Raw genomic sequence first — 16,726 nt, 5'->3', positions numbered from 1 at the left:
GAAACATTGGGACACAGTTAACTATTGCAGTAAATGGGCTTAGTATATCATAAATCATTATGGTCTGAAGATGAAGTATAAGTATGGACTTTTTCTCTCCAGACCTAACTGTTTTGGAGAGCATCTTCCTAACCCCTTAATGGTATTAGGCATAAATGTACGTCCCAGTTTCCTGGTACTTAATGCACTAGGACATACATTTACGCACAGAGCAGCATTCCAACAGGAGCTGCGCCTGCTTCATAGACGGCAGGTTCCGACTGCTATCAGCAGCTGGGACGCCATCACTGATGTCCACCATTAATTCTTTAGGTTGTTGCATCTATTTTTCATTTATATCAGCGGCATTCAGTCATGTCTTTCCCTTTAAGAATGCTCCTTTTTGCCCAGGGTACAGGTAGAAGTACAGTGGTTAACTACACTGGTACATTGTAGCAAACCATCATGGCAGAGCAGAGAGTTTTCTGTTGAGAATCTGTTGACCTCACAATATATTGCCAGGCCTGAATACAAACGTAGCAAACTCTTTTTGGTCCCTCCAGTTTCTGGAGATATAAACAAAAATGTTGTTTGTTTTTCCAGGCTAAAGTCATTCAGTGATTCTTGAGTATCAGAGAAATTTATGTATGTGTGTGTGTGTGTGTATATATATATATATATATATATATATATATATGTATATTGCTTACTGTATAAATCTACTGTAAGAAAGCAGTACTGTTCCCTAAGCACAATGTAAGCTATAGCAAGGGTTAAATAAATGTAATCTTTGATGTGACTGGGGATGATATGCTGCATACTAATTCCTGAGATGCTCTATGTATAAACTGATCTGCTATAAGTCACAGATCATTACACACTCAGTGCTATTATATTTCTTTGTTACAATTAACATTTGAAAACTACAAAACACATTAATAATGGATGGACCATTGGTTACTTTTCTTTTGCCTTTTTCCAGAAGTGCAGTTATTAACTTACATAGCACAAAAGGAATGCAGAGAAAGTGATGTAAAATGTTATGTTCCATTAAATTCAGCCTCATGTAATAGCATTCCTAAGATTTGGCCTTTTCCAGTTTGGTCAGCAAATCACAAGAATTCGGCGGAGATGGAATAAACATCTGATTTATTTATTTATTTAGTTTTTACACTGTTAGCTCCTTTGGCTTCCTTGCCTCCCTAATATATCAATAACTGATTAGATTTCATGACTATAGGGTTCAAAGCTTTAGGTAATTCAATATAGAATGTACAGAATTGAAGGGGTACTCCGGCCCTAATACATCTTATCCCCTATCCAAAGGACAGGGGATAAGATGTCTGATCACGGGGGTCCCGCCGCTGGGGACTCCCGCAATGTGTCATTCAGCACCTACCTTTGCAAGCTCTCCGCAGCGCTGGAGGCTCCAAGTGTGCAGTGTGATGACCACGGGGCCGGAGTATCGTGACATTACAACTCTACCCCCCATGTGACGTCACGCCCCTCCTCCTCAATGCAAGTCTATGGGAGGGGGCATGATGGCCGTGACGGATAGAAAGATAAAACAAAAAGCAACTGTAGGTATAGGTCTCACTCCATGGCTTGATTTACAGTTTAGACTGCTTAACACTGCTCTGTTATTGCTGCATTTTAGAGTGTGTACAGAGACATAGCAGTGCAGTGCAGTGTATGGCAGACACCATTGATGTTAAGGTCCACCCAGTAATTCAGGGACTGAAAATTACAGATGGCACCCATGGAACAGAAATCTGATGAAAAATGTGATATACAAGATGTAATAACAGCAAAAATAGTACTACTCCTTATGTACACATGCAATAGCTTATTTTGAAAAGTTACCTGAAGGTATTCAGAGTATTTATATGTAGATTTAAAGGAGCACTCCTCTGAAAAAATAATATTTTTTTAGTTAAATATATTTAAATAGATTTGTAAAGTACTTCGATTAAAAAATCTAAACCCCTCCAGTACTTATCAGCTGCTGTATGCTTTCTTTTTTTATTTCCTTTCTGTCTGACTACAGTGCTCTCTGCTGACACCTCTGTCCGTTTTCGGAACTGTCCGGAGCAGGATAGGTTTGGTATGGGGATTTGCTTGTACTCTGGACAGTTCCTAAAATGGACAGAGGTGTCAGCAGTGAGCACTGTGGTCAGGCAGAAAGGAAATTCAAAAAGAAAAGAACTTCTTCTGGAACATAGTATACGTTCTACTTAAGCATAAAATTGGATACATTTAATATTTTATTTAATATTTCATTAAACATTTTTTATTAAGACTTCAAATATGTGTTTGGGACACTACTTAGAACCTTCTTCACAGATTCCATCAGCACTCCATCAAGCACTGTTGTTTCCTTTCTAAATCCATAGACATCACAATAGGACTATTACTGATAGTCTGTATAGAATAGATGTCATCTGTTTTCATGATTTAAATGTAGCTGATATCAGATTTAAAGGTTTGCATAAATGTCACATCCCTTTAAAAAGGAAAAAAAACTGTGCAGTACATATATCTGCTGTAAAGAAGACGTAAAAGAAGGAAGCTCTATTTGAACAGAAAAGCCATTGTCTAGGACACAATATGTAGATATAGGCCCAGTAATGGCAAGCTTGGTTTTGGAAATCCTACTGTGTTTTTTTATTTTATTTTTATTTATTTATTTTTTTTTATTTTTTTTTTTAACTGATAATCCAGTTGTTCCCAAAACTGCACAAATGTAGAACAAAACCCTTTTCCTGAGGAGTTATGGCCTCTTTACGATGGCTCATTTCTTGTCTGAATTTATGCCTTGGAGTACACACAGCCCAACAGCACCGCAGGCAGCTTTAACTAGACAATTCATTAAGCAGCCGGCGTACAGGGCCTGTAAAGAACATTAATTCAGCAAATGAAAAACTAATAGAGTGTTTAGTGGACTCTTTATCATGGGTGACAGTATGGACTCTCTCCATCATCACTGTTTACTGAAGTGATGGTGGGTGCTGCTTATCACTGCTCTTATTATAAAGAATCTCAAAGGCTCCTCTTGTCACTGTTTCCATATTTCATCATGTTTTAGACCTCTTGTAACAGTATGATCGTCATTAAGAAGTCAATTGCTTACTACCAGGTGTTATTTGAAGCTAGTAAATAACGTTTAGTAGTTAGCAAACCTCAACCATGAACCATTTACATTGTGTTCTTCATTCTGAGCCTGCTTTACAGAATAAGAATAGAAGCAATCTTCTATCCAAAGATGATGTCCATACCTGACCTTGTGATAATGACCAATACAGAATAATTGAACTTTTTTCCCAAGTTGTGATGCAATTTATACTTCATACTTACATGTTGTCTACTAACTACTTTCCTACTGCTTTTTATGATATGCTTTTTTCAGTAAATGCTAGGAACTCTGTTCCAGATAGAGAAACTATAGTGGGTAGTCTTCAGTGGCTCTTAAAGAAATGCTTAGTGGTCCCTTATTTTATAGACACCCAGGTTTTTCCAGAATATGATGAACCTGCCTTTCAACTATTCATTGTCCAAAGAGCTTTTAATACAACAGCCCATCTTCATAAGCTCCAAGACACTAGCCAAAGCTCTCTCTTATTTTTCCTATATCAGTTTAAAACTCCTCCACTTTAGACAAGGTCTTCCTGTCTACTCTATAGTGCAGTTTCTGTAATGTCTGAATATTCCCTGTATACTCAGGGAGTTAAAGATATGACCCAGATCTCCTTTGGCGCCCAACCTTGTTACTCTTACGGTGCGTTCACACTATGCAATTCCTGCGGAATTCTGTGCGGTGAACTCTTACTTCAGTGTGAATAGGTTTTCGCGAGACCCGTTCACGCTGAGCAATGTCAGTGACGAAAAATTCCGCCGCTGAAATTGTTCCGCATGAGCACTGCATAGCCGTCAATGGTGACGATGCATTGCTGCGGGGTCCTACAGCCAGCGGCAGCTACCAGGCCGAATCTCCTCTTGCTGAATTCCGCGAGCAATGATTCAGCGTTAATTCCGCAGTGTGAACGCACCCTTAAAGGGGTGTTTCCATCTCTGCTTGTTATCCGCTGTCTCTATCCAAAAATACTAATTAAAAAAATACTTTACTATTGATGCTTATAAATCCAGTGCTGATTTACCACAGTTTTTCTTTCTTCAGCCAGGCCAATTTTTTTTGTGGTTTTCTCCACTAAGTCTTCCTTTTTATTCTTTTAGACCCATTTACCCCAATAAACCCCCATAGCCACGCCTTTTCTTTGATTAAGGGTAACCTATAGGTGTAAAAAAATAGGAATAATTAGTGGTAGTGGGGATCCAGAAATTTGCAGTTCTTGGAACGTGCCATTGGTCCTCTTTATGTCAAGGGGACACCTTTCATTTTTTTTATTATCATTATTTGTGGAATGAATTTGGAAAAAAAATGCAATTGCACAATTTTGCTAGGCAATCATTTTCTCTGAAATAACAGTACAGTAAAACTGACACTTTATCCGTCAGTATAAATACAACAATACCATATACATACTTTATGAATATTTTCGCTACTAATAAATAATAACATTTTTGCATAGTCATGTTCTGACCCCTATACTTTTTATTTATTTGTCTCTGGGATGTGTGAGGGCTCACTTTTTTGCAACGTTATCTTTAGCTTTTTCATTGTACCATTTTGCATTAGGGATGACTACACTATTTATTCTATTTTTCTATGATGTGACAAAAAAATCTGCATTTTGTATTTTTTTATCGTTTACGAAGTTTACCATGCAAATCAATTTTTATTAGTTCAGGCATTTCCGCATGCAGTTATACCAGATGTAAATAAAATTTTTTGAGTTTACATTTTTTATTTGAAAAATGGGAAAAGATGGGCAATCTTAATTATGTGTGTTTTTTTTATTTGCAATTGCATTCTATTAAATTGTAAAAATGGTGATCTACTACTACTACTCAGCTCTTGAACCTATTCAGTACTACCCCATACAACCCATGACAAGCATGTATGTCTTGAATCAGAAAGTGTTCTCTTATAAGATGTATATGACAATCACACATCATGTAGGAGGCCTGAATTAATAATTGGAAGGATAAAAAACAAAAGGGAGTGCTCCCTTGTGTAGTATATCGATAGGTGTGTAACCCACCGCCACACCACAGTGATTTACTGACCTTGTGGAGTTGTGCTGGGTATAGGTACAACTCTATTGAGGGCATAGAAGGTAAATAGTAAATGAGCTGCCACACTGCGACCTGATTCTACACCTTTTAGGGGCAAGAAGGTAACACAGAGTTAGGAGATAAGCGAAAAAAATAGGTCTTAGAGGCGCTGCTCAAAGCTGACATGAACACGACCATGGGCGATGCACAGGATGACTTAGACTTTATTGTATGTATTGCTGGACAACATGTTTCAGCAATACCATGTGCCTTCCTCAGGTCCACCAGAATTATTGTGCTGCCAAGGTCTGTCGACAGTTGACAGACCTCGGCAGCACAGTTTCACTACAGTAATGCTGCATCAGTAATTCTGGTGGACCTGAGGAAGGCACATGGTAGTGCCAAATACATGCAATAAAGTCTATGTTGTTCTGTGCATGGCCTGTGGTCGTGTTTATGTCAGCTTTGAGCAACACCACTAAGAATGCTTTTATTTGCTTATCTCTTATCTATGTGTGAATAATGTGACACATTTTAAAGGGGTACTCTGCCCCTAGACAACTTAACCCCTATCCAAAGCGGCAACCTCCCATGATCTCTGGTGCGGCACCCCAGTCACCCAACGCACCGAACGAACTACGCTCCATGCCAGATGACGGGCGACCACAGCCGTCATGCCCCCTCCATTCATGCCTAGACATGAATAAAGGGGGCATGGTGTGACGTCACAAACACGGAACGCCCGGAGATGACGGGGGTCCCAGCGACCAGACCGCCGCAATCAGACATCTTGTCCCCTATCTTTTGGAGAAAGGATAAGATGTCTAGGGGCGAAGTACCCCTTTAAAGCTCAGTATGTTTTACTTTGAGATTTTATGCCTTTCGTCCTTTTGTCTTTAAGACAGTGACAGTGCCGCAAAAGTAAAAGAAAAACCCAAGTCAAATAGTTAGGTTTACTTTTCCAATCTAAAATTGTGAGAGCTGACACATGGAATGCCCGTGGCTTCTGTCTGTACTTGCTATTCATCTTTTCTAACAAACCTAATTATTATTAAAACATGATAAATGAATTATAAATCACATACTGCTGCAAATCTGAAAATGGTTCTGGGTAAAGTTTGCCTCAAACACAGCTATAATTAAAAACAAACATTTGCTTCTTTCATGCGTTTGACAATAGTTTACTCTTGATTCTCAGTTGAACTTTTTTCTTTTCCTCTTCTAGGGCAAAGTCTAATTTTGTTTTTCTACAGTTTGACTTTTCATGTACTACCAACCAATTACAGAACACATTTTATGGTATTAAATGCAAATTTTGGCCATCTTGTCAGCATTGTCAGCCCCCTTTGTACACCTCTATATTAAATTCTCCATTTGCACCTTAGAGATTGCTGGAATAAATATATTATACACTTGAAGGTGTTTTTTGCTTTATTGTATAAGCACTTCTACAGTTGATGGGACTGATTTAGATGAAGCTTTAGACATAATCAGTGGTATAAAAAAGAACATAATGTTCTTTCCTCAGGATGTGTTAAAATGAGGACAAACAGTATGGCATTAGAAGGTGAAATACTTAAAACGTCATATCACAGAAAAAAAATACATATATGTTACTCACTTGGTCGTGTAGATGCTTTATATGTCTTTTTTTTAATTTGTCTAGCTTCTTTATTTGGCTTACACATCCCTCTCTGCTGCTCACTCATTCTGAAGAGGTGTGTCCAAGGCAAGCACTGAGCTTGCCCTCACTCACCATGCATTCACTTCCTCCCTGAGTCTGCTGTGCAGTGCTAGGCCTCTTTATCCAATTACAGCAGACTGCTCTGTAACCCCTCTTCTCTGTTTTCAGAAGTCTGATAGACAGGATAGGAGGGAGCACAGAGGAGTGCTAGCCACGCCCTGACTTACTGGACTTTTTTTACAGCCCGTGCTTTAGCTGGGACAAAGAAAATGCTGCAGCTGGACAGGATTATGTTATGGATGGTCTTTCTTATAAACCATTAGTTCTATCAAATGGAGCTGACATTTTTTTTTATTTTTTTATGAAGTATACTAGAAAGGTTAAAGAGGTATTCCAGGCAAAACCTTTTTTTTATATATATCAACTGGCTCCGGAAAGTTAAACAGATTTGTAAATTACTTCTATTAAAAAATCTTAATCCTTCCAATAGTTATTAGCTTCTGAAGTTTTCTGTCTAACTGCTCATTGATGATGTCACGTCCCGGGAGCTGTGCATGATGGGAAAATATCCCTATAGGAACTGCACAGCTCCCGGGACGTGAGTCATCAGAGAGCAGTTAGACAGAAAACAACAACTCAACTTCAGAAGCTAATAACTATTGGAAGGATTAAGATTTTTTAATCAAAGTAATTTACAAACCTGTTTAACTTTCCGGAGCCAGTTGATTTATAAAAAAAAGTTTTGGCCTGGAATACCCCTTTAAGATTTTTTAATAGAAGTAATTTACAAATCTGTTTAACTTTCCGAAGTCAGTTGATATATATAAAAAAAAGTTTTGGCCTGGAATACCCCTTTAATGTTTTTGCCAGGATGTACAACATATAAAATGACATTTAAAAAGTTTTTGTGTCTGACAATGCCCAATTAATGTGTACCTGTTACAAAAAAAAAAATTAAAAAAAAAAATATATATATATATATTTTTTTTTAACCAATTAAAACTTTTGATACAGTATGTCTCCGTGACATATTGAAAGTTAATTTTTTTTGTGACAGTGCCTATATAAATACTATTGACACGTGAGGCCTGTATCCTCCATCCTAAGGCTAAGTTTCCACTTGTTTTTATTGTGGCAGTTTTTGGAAAACTGCCACTGCAGTTTTTGAGCCAAAGCCAGAAGTGTATTCAAAAGGAATAGGACATAAACAGGAAGGACTTACACTTCTCCTCCCTTATGGATCCACTTCTGACTCTGTCTCAAAAACTGCAGTAGCAGTTTTCCAAACACTGACAGAAAAATACCAAGTGTTTAGTTCCCTACTACTTTAAAACTTATAAGTGTCTGATTGTGAGGCGATCCGACTGCTGAGACCTCTACACCATACATCCAACCCTGCCCCCAAACCCGCACCCCCCCCCCCCCCCCCGATCTCCAGAACAGGGCCCTTTCTCTCCCTGTGCTTTTAGGCCACCATTTAAGGCTAGTGGCTGTCTTACACAATGCCTGGGCTATCAGGAAACGAAGTGCAAGGGAATTTAATAAAGCCATGAAATACAATTATGGCAAGGTCTAACACTAAGGCAAGAAGACAGAACAGCAACGATAAGAAGCAACTAGACATAAAAGGGAGGGAAGAATGTTGATCAAATATGTTAACTTCTAGAGGATGACTGAAAAGAAGGGGTAGAATAATTCCACCAAGGGATCTATGTACAGTCATGGCCGTAAATGTTTGCACCCCTGAAATTTTTCTAGAAAATTAAGTATTTCTCACAGAAAATGATTACAGTAACACATGTTTTGCTGTACACATGTTTATTCCCTTTGTGTGTATTGGAACTAAACCAAAAAAGGGAGGAAAAAAAGAAAATTGGACATAATGTCACACCAAACTCAAAAAAAGGGCTGGACAAAATTATTGGCACCCTTGACTTAATATTTGCACACCCTTTGGAAAAAACAACTGAAATCAGTCGCTTCCTATAATCATCAATAAGTTTCTTACACCTCTCAGCTGAAATGTTGGACCACTCTTCCTTTGCAAACTGCTCCAGGTCTCTCTTACTGGAAGGGCGCCTTTTCCTAACAGCAATTTTAAGATCTCTCCACAGGTGTTCAATGGCATTTAGATCTGGACTCATTGCTGGCCACTTCAGAACTCTCCAGTGCTTTCTTGCCATCCATTTCTGGGTGCTTTTTGATGTATGTTTGGGGTCATTGTCCTGCTGGAAGACCCAATATCTCTGACGCCAACGCAGCTTTCTGACACTGAGCTGAACAGTGCAACCCAAAATCCATTGATAATCCTCAAATTTCATGATGCCTTGCACACACTCAAGGCACCCACTGCCAGAGGCAGCAAAACAACCCCAAAACATAATTGAACCTCCACCATATTTCACTGTAGGTACTGTGTTCTTTTCTTTGTAGGCCTCATTGTGTTTTCAGTAAACAGTAGAATTATGTGCTTTACCAAAAAGCTCTATCTTAGTCTCATCTGTCCAAAAGACGTTTTCCCACAAGGATTTTGGCTTACATAAGTTCATTTTGGCAAAATGTAGTCTTGCCTTTTAATGTGTCTGTGTCAGCAGTGGGGTCCTCCTGGGTCTCCTGCCATAGCATTTCATTTCATTTAAATTTCTACAGATAGTTCGTGCTGACACTGATGCTCCCTGAGCCTGCAGGACAGCTTGAATATCTTTGAAACTTATTTGGGGCTGCTTATTCACCATCCAGACTATCCAGCATTGACACCTTTCATCAATTTTTCTCTTCTGTCCATGCCCAGGGAGATTAGCTACAGTGCCATGGGTGGCAAACTTCTTGATAATGTTGCACACTGTGGACAAAGGCAAAGCTAGATCTCCGGAGATGGACTTGTAACCTTGAGATTGTTGATATTTTTCCACAATTTTGGTTGTCAAGTCCTCAGACAGTTCTATTCTCCTCTTTCTGTTGTCCATGCTTAGTGTGGCACACACAGACACACAATGCAAAGACTAAGTGAACTTCTCTTCTTGTGATCTGCTTTCACTCCCCACACCTGTTACTTGCCCCAGGTGAGTTTAAAGGAACATCACATGCTTGAAACAATCTTATTTTTCCACAATTTTGAAAGGGTGCCAATAATTTTGTCCAACCCATTTTTGGAGTTTGGTGTAACATTATGTCCAATTTTCTTTTTTTCCTCCCTTTTTTTTTGTTTTTAGGAAATCAGAATCTGTTGGTTGTGAGAATCTCTCTCAATAGTTACGTAAGGCTTTCTAATGATGGTAGGAAACCAAAATCTAGAGACTATGGGACAAAACCACCAAGCATGACACACATCTTCAGGGAATACACAACCCCCAAAGAAGTTACTGGAGTAGCAGTCAGACCTTCCATAATAAGACACGTATCCCTTATCCTTTGGATTGTATATAAGAAATATATAGCTGGAGTACCCCTTTAATAATGTATTTTTACCACAAACATGTATCCTTTATCCACTGGATAGGTGTTAAATGTTAGATCACTGGAGAGCCCACTGCTGGGACTGATTTAAAATACACACTACAGGTAAATTTTATACGTGAGGAAATTGTGCAGTTTATTTTTTTTTTGTTTGTGTGTTGTTTTTTTTTTTACAACCTATGGATGAGATTTTTGCTAAACATATCCACGTTGCTGTCACTGTGAACTCTACAGATTTTCTTTTCCTCTGTAGCACATACATATACAGTAACCCCCCGACCTACGGTGGCCCCGACATATGATAAAATCGACATACGATGGCCTCTCAGAGGCCATCGCATGTCGATGTCAGCATCGACATACGATGCTTTTATATGTCGGGGCCATCGCATTAACTGCTATCCGACAGTGCAAAATGCTTAAGCTGCTGTCGGATAGCAGTTTAAGCATCCCTGGCAGGTTCGCTTACCTATTCCCGCTGCTCCGGGTCCACTTCGCGATCCTCCGGTGTCTTCTAATCTTCTCCAGGGTCCGGGCCTCGCTTTCCGGCGTCGTTATTACGTCACTACGCACGCCGCGCCGGCGCAGCAGCGTAATAACGTCACCAGAAAGCGAGGCCCGGACCCTGCAGAAGATGCGCAAGACACCGGAGGATCGCGAAGAAGACACCGGAGCAGCGGGACAGCATCGGGAGCCCCTGGGACAGCATCGGGAGCGGTGAGGACCTGGTCCGGAGCGACGGGGACAGGTGAGTATAACTTCCTATACTTTACATTGCACGGATCCCTCAATATACGATGGATTCGACAAACGATGGGTCGTTTGGAACGAATTACCATCGTATGTTGAGGGACCACTGTACTGAATGCTTAGGTCAAGATTTGGTCCTCACTTTGCAGCTTATCTTGGTCAGTATTTTAAGCCAAAACCAGAAGTGAAACCACCTTAGAGAAAAACTATACTGGAAAGAGTGGCATGTTTTTGTTTTGGACCCACTACTGGTTTTGCCTAAAAGGGGTACTCCAGTACCACAGTTTTATGGTTATCTAGCGTGCTTGTAGTGAATTTAGCACTTTTGTAATTCACGTTATACATCTGTCCACAGCATATCTGTTTTTTACTGACCTCTTTTCTGTGACGGAAGTTCAGTAGTTTTTCTGGTTGCTTTTGACTGTTGTTCACACCTGCAGACATGTTTGTTCACTGTTGTGGACAAGATGTCAGTGCTGCAGATGTTGCTGGTTTTTCTTCTCCTGCAATGGATTCGCCCCTTTTCCACACCCCTGTAATGAGGGGTGTTAGGGAGCAGAGCAGCGCCCACGTGTCACAAATGACTAGTTCCCTGATGTGGGGACAGCGCGCTGCGGCTGGCAATTCATTCATTCCCTGATGTGGGGAGAATGTACAGCGCTGCTGCGGCACACATTTAACACTTGCGGGGTCTTTGCTTGGGGGGGTGGGGGGTCAGAAAGTAGAGCAGCGCCCTCGTCTCACATATGACTAGTTCCCTGATGTAGGGACAGCATGCTGCGGCTGGCAATTCATTCATTCCCCGATGTGGGGACTGTGGGGTGAGAAGCTGACAGTGAGGGTGGGAGGACTATACAAATGAGCAGGGCTGGGAAAGGGAGGGCTAAAGGGAAAGAAAAGAAAAAAGCCGCCCACAAACAGGGCTGGGCGGCAGCGCAAAACAAGTTGGGCAGGGCACTGAAAGAGGAGACAGGCTACAAGGCATGCTGGGAGCTGTAGTTTCTAAAACAAAGGCAAAATGGAAATAGATGCTACACTACATGGACACACTTGTGCATAGAAAGGAAAAGAAAGACAAACAGAGCAAGCACGAGACCAGAGATAACAACAAAACTCACTTGCAAGGGTTTCTGCAATATTTGCCAAAGAATCCAATCTGCAGATATTTTGATGCATATTTTCTGGAGCTGATTTAGCTTCCTATTGACTTTAATGGGTAGGTGAATATGCATCAGCCAATATGCAGCAAAATACGGCATGTGGCCATCTTTCTGTGTATCTCGTAATTGCAAAAATAAGCCTAACATAGTATATAATGTAAGCAAATAGTTGATTACTTTCTTAGGATCCTGTAATATCATGTATACCAGTCATCAGAGTTATATGTAGATAACATGCACATTTTACTTGGGTAATATACAAACTAATATATTGTTTTCCTCTCTTCTTTCTTACTTGTAGCAATGTCTCCTGGGGCGGACAGCCTCAGCAGTGTGGACATTCCTGCTGTGTCTGAGATAATTGTACAGACTCTCAATGAGCTGGCTAATTCCTTCCAGGACATGTCAGACCGCTGTTTGCTTGTTTTGCATTTGGAAGTCAGGTAGGTTTCATCTTGTGTCTTTACAATATACTTGAAGGCCTAATGTATATGTTTGTCTGGCATAATGAAATATGAAGCCCAGACAAGGCCACGGACCATGGTAGAGAAACGAGATCAATCTCCAGGTTATCATTTTAACATAGCTTTGTCCTCTGAACCAACAACAGACTAACATGAGCATAAGTCGTTCCGAAAACCATTGGTTGAATCCTTAATATATGGGCTACTAGCAGTACAATGTATTTGTAGCAATATTGCCTGTAATTACATCACTATCTTACACTTTGCCATAGAAGAGCTATAAACAGAGGCAGATATTGAGAACTGTAGTCCTTTACTGTAGTCCTTTGGTAAACCACCCAGACAGATATTGCAATAATGTTTGTGATGGCACGTGAGCATGTTGAAATTAATATTGTGTGTATTCATATGTGTAATACTGCACTATTTGATGCCTATGAGAACAGTGTGATGCACAGTATGATTCTAAAGAGAGGTGCATGGAGCCTAATGTTGTGTGTTGATTTGAAAGAATTTCCGATTGTCCTTTGTTGAGTGATGTTACTGTAATAAGCACCACATCCCTGCAACCCTGCTGAAAGTAAGACACGGAGTGTGGCCATACACAGGTGGAGATAGAGTAAGGGAGACTAGGCATTATGGATGGACAGAATCTAGTGAGGTTCAGTAGGTTAGATAGGGATGTAAGAGAGACCAAAGTCATTAGATTGTGTTAGATGCTGTTGTGTTGTCTCCCAGAACCAGGCCATCTCTTTCCTGCCCATTATTTGCAACTGGCTTCTCTTTCAATACAATACTGGAGAGCCTTCACTCTCCCACCAGCAATATAAAAATCACACCTGAAAGCAGATAAAAAAAAGAGAAGTTTACTTAGTCTTTGCATTGTGTGTCTGTGTGTGCCACACTAAGCATGGACAACCGAAAGAGGAGAAGAGAATTGTCTGAGGACTTGAGAACCAAAATTGTGGAAAAATATAAACAATCTCAAGGTTGCAAGTCTATTTCCAGAGATCCAGATTTGCCTTTGTCCACAGTGCACAACATTATCAAGAAGTTTGCAACCCATGGCACTGTAGCTAATCTCCCTGGGCGTGGATGGAAGAGAAACATTTATGAAAGGTGTCAACGCAGGATAGTCCGGATGGTGGATAAGCAGCCCCAAACAAGTTCCAAAGATATTCAAACTGTCCTGCAGGCTTAGGGAGCATCAGTGTCAGCGCGAACTATCCGTCAACATTTAAATGAAATAAAACGCTATGGCAGGAGACCCAGGCGGACCCCACTGCTGCTACATTTTGTCAAAATGAACTTGAGTAAGCCAAAGTCCTTCTGGGAAAATGTCTTTTGGACAGATGAGACCAAGATAGAGCTTTTTGGTAAAGCCCATCATTCTACTGTTTATCAAAAACGGAATGAGGCCTACAAAGAAAAGAACACAGTACCTACAGTGAAATATGGTGGAGGTTCAATGATGTTTTGGGGTTGTCTTGCTGCCTCTGGCACTGAGTGCCTTGAATGTGTGCAAGGCATCATGAAATCTGAGGATTACCAACGGATTTTGGGTCGCACTGAAGCGACTGATTTCAGTTGTTTTTTCCAAAGGGTGTGCACCCAAATATTAAGTTAAGGGTGCCAATAATTTTATCCAGCCCATTTTTGGAGTTTGGTGTGACATTATGTCAAATTAGCTTTTCTCATCCCTTGTTTGGTTTAGTTCCAATACACACAAAGGGAATAAACATGTATGTAGCAAAACATGTGTTACTGCAATCCTTTTCTGTGAGAAATACTTCATTTTCTTGAAAAATTTCAGGGGAGCCAACATTTACGGCCATTACTGTATTTATGCATGGGATCCTTTTTATACAGTAAGTTACAGTTCTGCTGCCCTTCATTAATGAAAACTTTCTATCATCATTTACACACTGATATAACAATAATGCTTGTACAGACATCAATGTCGTGTGTTTTGCATTTCATATTGTCATTCGTATTTCTACACTTTTCATTTGAAAAAGGCAGAAACACCATGGCAATTTTCTTACAGCATCCTTTGTAGGAAAGTTAATGAGAAAGCTTCCTATTCACAGACAATGGCAGTCCGCTGTGAGTAAGTAGTTTTTGTTTGACAAAGTGCCAATTGGTTAGTTTTGATGGTCTTCAGTAGAGCATAAAGCAGGGTGCAGGCTTTTTTCTTGTGAGAGACTGTTTTGTGAATGCCCTGGCACTCAAACAAGTGTCCTCTGGTCACTAGCATGCAGCTTCCTGTAAGTTTAAACCAAGTAAGAAACCAAGCATTGTGTAATGACCTCATATCCCATCCTCATATATTGTTGACATATCCCAACCACATATCCCGTCCTCCTATTCCGACCTCCTACCCAAACCTCATATCCCAACCTCATATGCTGGCCTCCTATCCCGTCCTCCTATCCTGTCCTCCTATCCCGACCTCCTATCCCGACCTCCTATCCCGACCTCATATCCCGACCCCATATCCCGACCCCATATCCCGACCCCATATCCCGACCCCATATGCCGACCTCATATCCCGTACGCATGTCCCATCCTTATGTCCCGACCTCATATCCCGTCCTTTTATCCTGTCCTCATATCCTGTCCTGATTTGTGATGAAGATATTGTAAGCTTAAAATAGAAGGGGACGTGGCTTTGTAGGACTGGGTGTGATTTGCATGCCAGACCGATGCACAAAAAGGGGTGGGGCTTAAACAGTGGGCGTGTCTTTGTGAGATGGAGTGTGGCGGACTGACGCATTCACCAAGAGATGCAGATTGGAGCTTGTGGAATAAGGTACTGGAAGTCCCATATACTTGCATGGGACTTGAAACAAAAACCCATCTTTTATATAAGGGTATAAGTAAGGGTTAATTTAACTATCATATCTTTTTATTTGTCATATAATTAATATGTGTACCAGGTATTATTGAAATATCTCCAGCCGTACGGAAGTTATGTAGGAGCATACATTTCCCATAGATTTGCATGTGACTTTAAACAAAAACCCTGACCCTCACAAATGGGGGTGAGTAGGGGTCAACTTACCTATCATATGTTTGTTGTTGACATATAAGTAACATGTGGGCCAAGTTTCATGTTAATATCTTTAGCCGTTTGGACGTGATGCTGGAACATACACACACACACACAAATTGAGTTTTATATGCTGTATTTATTGGTGTATAACACGCACTTTTAAAACTTAAATTTAAGGCAAAAAGCCTGCCTGCGTGTTATACGCCGATAAATCTTCTGGTCACTGATTTAAAGCGGCCGCAGCAGCGGCTGCTTGTTAAGTATTAGCAGCACAGCCGCGGCCACTTTAAATCAGTGACCAGCGACGTCTCCTCCCCGCTCTGGAAAACTGTCACTTGTTTTCTCCCGCACTATCCATAGGTACTGGTGGATAGTGCAGGAGACACTGATTAAAATGAGCCCTACCTTGTCGGGATCTGCCCTACCTTTCAATCAGCATCTCCCATGCTATCCACCAGTACCTGTGGATAGTGCGGGAGAAAACAAGTGACAGTTTTACTTTTTCTTACCTCCCCCCTCCCTCATCATTCCCCCTTTCCCTTGCATTTTATAGTTTTTTTTATTTTCCTTACCTGGCTGCACTTCGTCAGGTCAGGCGGGGGGTCTTGCGGGCTGCGGTCAGTGAGGCAGATGAGTGACGTCCTCTGCCGGCTTCTCTGCGCAGCATCAGTGACGTCACTTTTCATTTCCTGTAGTTGCCGCCGAAAAGTGACATCCCTGATGCCGCCCAGAGAAGCCGGGAGAGGACGTCACTCATCTGCTTCACTGACCGCAGCCCACAAGACAGCTGAAGCGCAGCCAGGTAAGGAAAATAAAAAAATATATATGAAAAGCAGGGAAAAGGGGGAATGATGAGGGAGGGGAAGAATAGCATACAGTGGTCTTTAACCTGCAGACCTCCAGATGTTGTAAACTACAACTCCCAGCATGCCTGGACAGCCGTTGGCTGTCCGGGCATGCTGGGAGTTGTAGTTTTGCAACATCTGGAGGTCCGCAGGTTGAAGAC

General features: G+C 40.8%; 1 protein-coding gene across 1 annotated transcript in view; it reads left to right on the top strand.

Annotated features, from left to right (window-relative positions):
* Positions 1-16,726, top strand: part of EXOC4 (exocyst complex component 4) — a 471,200-nt gene that overhangs the window by 406,904 nt on the left and 47,570 nt on the right. Inside the window, 1 exon segment of the mRNA XM_056573178.1 lies at positions 12,503-12,644. Within this exon segment, the coding sequence (XP_056429153.1) occupies positions 12,503-12,644 (142 nt within the window).

This window comes from Hyla sarda, chromosome 4 (genome assembly GCF_029499605.1).
Source record: "Hyla sarda isolate aHylSar1 chromosome 4, aHylSar1.hap1, whole genome shotgun sequence".
In the NCBI taxonomy this organism is placed as follows: domain Eukaryota; kingdom Metazoa; phylum Chordata; class Amphibia; order Anura; family Hylidae; genus Hyla; species Hyla sarda.
Note: the sequence above shows the minus strand (reverse complement) of the source record. Positions and strands in the feature narration are given on the sequence as shown.